The sequence below is a fragment of the Rhea americana genome, unplaced genomic scaffold, assembly GCF_003343005.1.
Source record: "Rhea americana isolate MKP2758 unplaced genomic scaffold, rheAme1 scaffold_122, whole genome shotgun sequence".
Classification (NCBI taxonomy): domain Eukaryota; kingdom Metazoa; phylum Chordata; class Aves; order Rheiformes; family Rheidae; genus Rhea; species Rhea americana.
In genome coordinates this window covers 2,360,588-2,363,086 of record NW_028185284.1, presented here as the reverse complement: position 1 = coordinate 2,363,086, position 2,499 = coordinate 2,360,588, and the positions used below count along the sequence as shown (strand labels likewise).

Below are 2,499 nucleotides of genomic sequence, written 5' to 3'. Positions count from 1 at the left end.
GGGCCCGGGCCGCACGTGTTCGCCCCTCGCGGGGCCGGGCCGAGCCGTCGGCGGGCCGGGGCCAGCGGGGCGCGCCCGGGGCGGGGGGTCCCTACCTACCTACGTGCTTAGCACTGGGAGGCGCGGTGACGGCCGCGGCTCTCTCCAGGGTGCCCGACCCCGGCGCACGGTGCCCGCGCCCGCAGGCTCTGCCCGGCCGGGCGGGCGCCGGGTCGGACCGGCGGGGCGCTCTCCGGGGAAGCGGCCGCCCCGAGTGCGGCCTTAATACATTGCTATTTCTGGCCGGGCGGCCGGAGCCGGGCAGGGGGCCGGCTCAACCTCCCCCTCCCTCCAATGGCGAGGCCGCCCCCGGCCCCCGGCCCCTCCTCGCCGTGACGTGCCGGCCCGGGGCAGAGGAGGCTCTTGAGCCCTTGGCTGTCCCTGCAGAAGCTGTAACAAAACGCAGACCCCCAGCGCCGGGCTAATGGAGGCAACTTAGACAGGAGCAGGCGCGGCGCCTCGTCTCTCCGCGCTGCCTGCTCCCCCCGCCCCGGGCGCGGCGCTCCCCGCCGAGCCGCAGCCCGAGCGCCGCCGGGCCCGCGGCACTGCCTGGCCGCTTGCGCTGCCCCGATGATGTTACCGAGCCCCGTCACCTCCACCCCCTTCTCTGTCAAAGACATCCTCAACCTGGAGCAGCAGCAGGATCCGCACTATGCGGCCCAGCTCCCGCACCACCTGGACCACCACTTCCACCCCGCCGCCTGCCTGCTGGCGGCCGCCGACGGCGCCCGCTTCTCCGACGGCGAGGAGGAAGAAGAGGAGGAGAAGCTCTCCTACCTGAGCCCCATGGCAGCGCCGGGCGGCCAGGCGGACGCGCGGATCTCCGCCGACAACTACGTGCACGCCGTGCTGCGCGGCTCCTGCGAGGCCCCCGGCCCGGGAGAGGAGCTGGACCCCGCGGCCCGCGACCCAAGTGAGTATTGGCCCCGCCGCGCTCCCCAGCCGGGCCCGCCGCGCCGTCCCGGCCCGGCAGGCATCGCCGCCGTGACGGCCGGGCGCCCCGCGGAGCTCCGCTCCCGGCGCTGCTTTCGCTCTGCAGCCCGGTCCCCGCCGCCGCTGGCCGGCACGGACCGCGCTTCCCCGCCGCGGTCCCGGGCACCTCGAGCAGGGACTGGCACGTCGTGCGACGGCAACCGCCCTTCTCCGCGCTCCGCTCGTCGCGGCCCCGGGAAGCGCCGCCGCAGGGCCACGATCCGGAGCCGCCGGATCAGGCCCACGCTGCGCAACTTCTGGGGCAGAGAGCGAGGAGCGGGACGGCGCAGGCCTGACCTGCGCCCGGCGCGGCGGGGCTCGCCGCGAGAGAGGCGGCGGCGGCGGCGGAGCAGGTGCCCGGGGCTCGGCCCCGCGGCACGTAGCTCCGCAGCCGGCCCCGAGGCGCGGGGACGCGCCCGGCCCCGCCGCCCGACCCAGCACCTCGCAAACACCGGCGGTGTCAGAGGCGGCCGGTGCCGGCGCCGCCTTCCTAGTTGCCCGACGGGCGCCCCTGGGCGCGGGGCCGCGGAGCTCCGCGGCGAGCACGGCGCGGGGCTCCCGCCCGCCGGCGCGGCCCGTCGGGAGCAGCAGCGGCCGGCGTCGGGGAGGTGCAGCCGTGACCTGTGCTCCCCCGTGCAGAGAGCTGCGTCCTGAAGAAGCCGCTGGAGGCGGCGGAGAAGCCGGAGGAGGCGGAGAGGCCGAAGCAGCGGAGCCGGAGGAAGCCGCGCGTCCTCTTCTCCCAGGCGCAGGTCTTCGAGCTGGAGCGGCGGTTCAAGCAGCAGCGTTACCTGTCGGCGCCGGAGCGGGAGCACCTGGCCAGCAGCCTCAAGCTCACCTCCACGCAGGTGAAGATCTGGTTCCAGAACCGGCGCTACAAGTGCAAGCGGCAGCGGCAGGACAAGTCGCTGGAGCTGGGCGGCCCCGCGGCCCCGCCGCCGCCGCGCAGGGTGGCCGTGCCCGTGCTCGTCCGCGACGGCAAGCCGTGCCTCGGCGGCTCGCAGGGCTACAGCTCCGCCTATAACGGGCCCTACTCCTACAACGGCTTCCCCGCGTACGGCTACGGCAACGCCGCCTCCTACAACCCCGGCTACGGCTGCACCTACCCGACAGGCACCGGCGGCGCCTCCATGCAGGCCGCCTGCAGCCCGGCCGCGGCCGCCGGCCCCTTCGTGAACGTGGGCGGCCTGGGGGGCTTCGGCGGCGGCGGGCAGCCCCTCCACCAGGCGGCGGCGGGGCCCTCCTGCAGCCAGGGCGCACTGCAGGGCATCCGGGCCTGGTAGCCCGCACGCACTGAGGGCCGGGAGCGGACAGGCGGGACGACTCGGCGGCTCCGGGCCCCATGGGCCGCCGAGCCCCATTACAACGCGCACAACGGCCCGGCTGCGCGCCGCGCAACCCGCGCCCTGGACTGCAGGCGCGGCGGCAGCGGCTCGCCGGGACCTCGGCTCCTCCCGGGGCTCGCGGCGGGCGGAGCGGTGCGGCGCGGCA

At 76.9% G+C, this 2,499-nt stretch overlaps 1 protein-coding gene and 1 long non-coding RNA gene across 2 annotated transcripts in view; one reads left to right on the top strand and one right to left on the bottom strand.

Annotated features, from left to right (window-relative positions):
- LOC146600367 (uncharacterized) overlaps positions 1-239 on the bottom strand; it is a 9,427-nt gene extending 9,188 nt beyond the window's left edge. The window contains exon 1 of the long non-coding RNA XR_014898313.1: positions 100-239. This is a non-coding gene — a long non-coding RNA (uncharacterized LOC146600367). The remainder of the gene's footprint in view (positions 1-99) is intronic.
- Positions 234-2,493, top strand: NKX2-3 (NK2 homeobox 3). The gene is made up of 2 exons (XM_085325751.1): positions 234-952; positions 1,651-2,493. The coding sequence occupies exons 1-2, from the start codon at positions 610-612 to the stop codon at positions 2,289-2,291; spliced, it is 984 nt and encodes a 327-aa protein (XP_085181877.1). The 5' UTR covers positions 234-609; the 3' UTR covers positions 2,292-2,493.
- Positions 2,494-2,499: the final 6 nt, after the last annotated feature.

Coding starts and splice junctions, on each gene's coding strand:
- NKX2-3 (XM_085325751.1), top strand. CDS start 610: ATGATGTTACCGAGCCCCGTCACCTCCACCCCCTTCTCTGTCAAAGAC. Junction 953..1,650: donor CCCCGCGGCCCGCGACCCAA/GTGAGTATTGGC, acceptor TCCCCCGTGCAG/AGAGCTGCGTCCTGAAGAAG.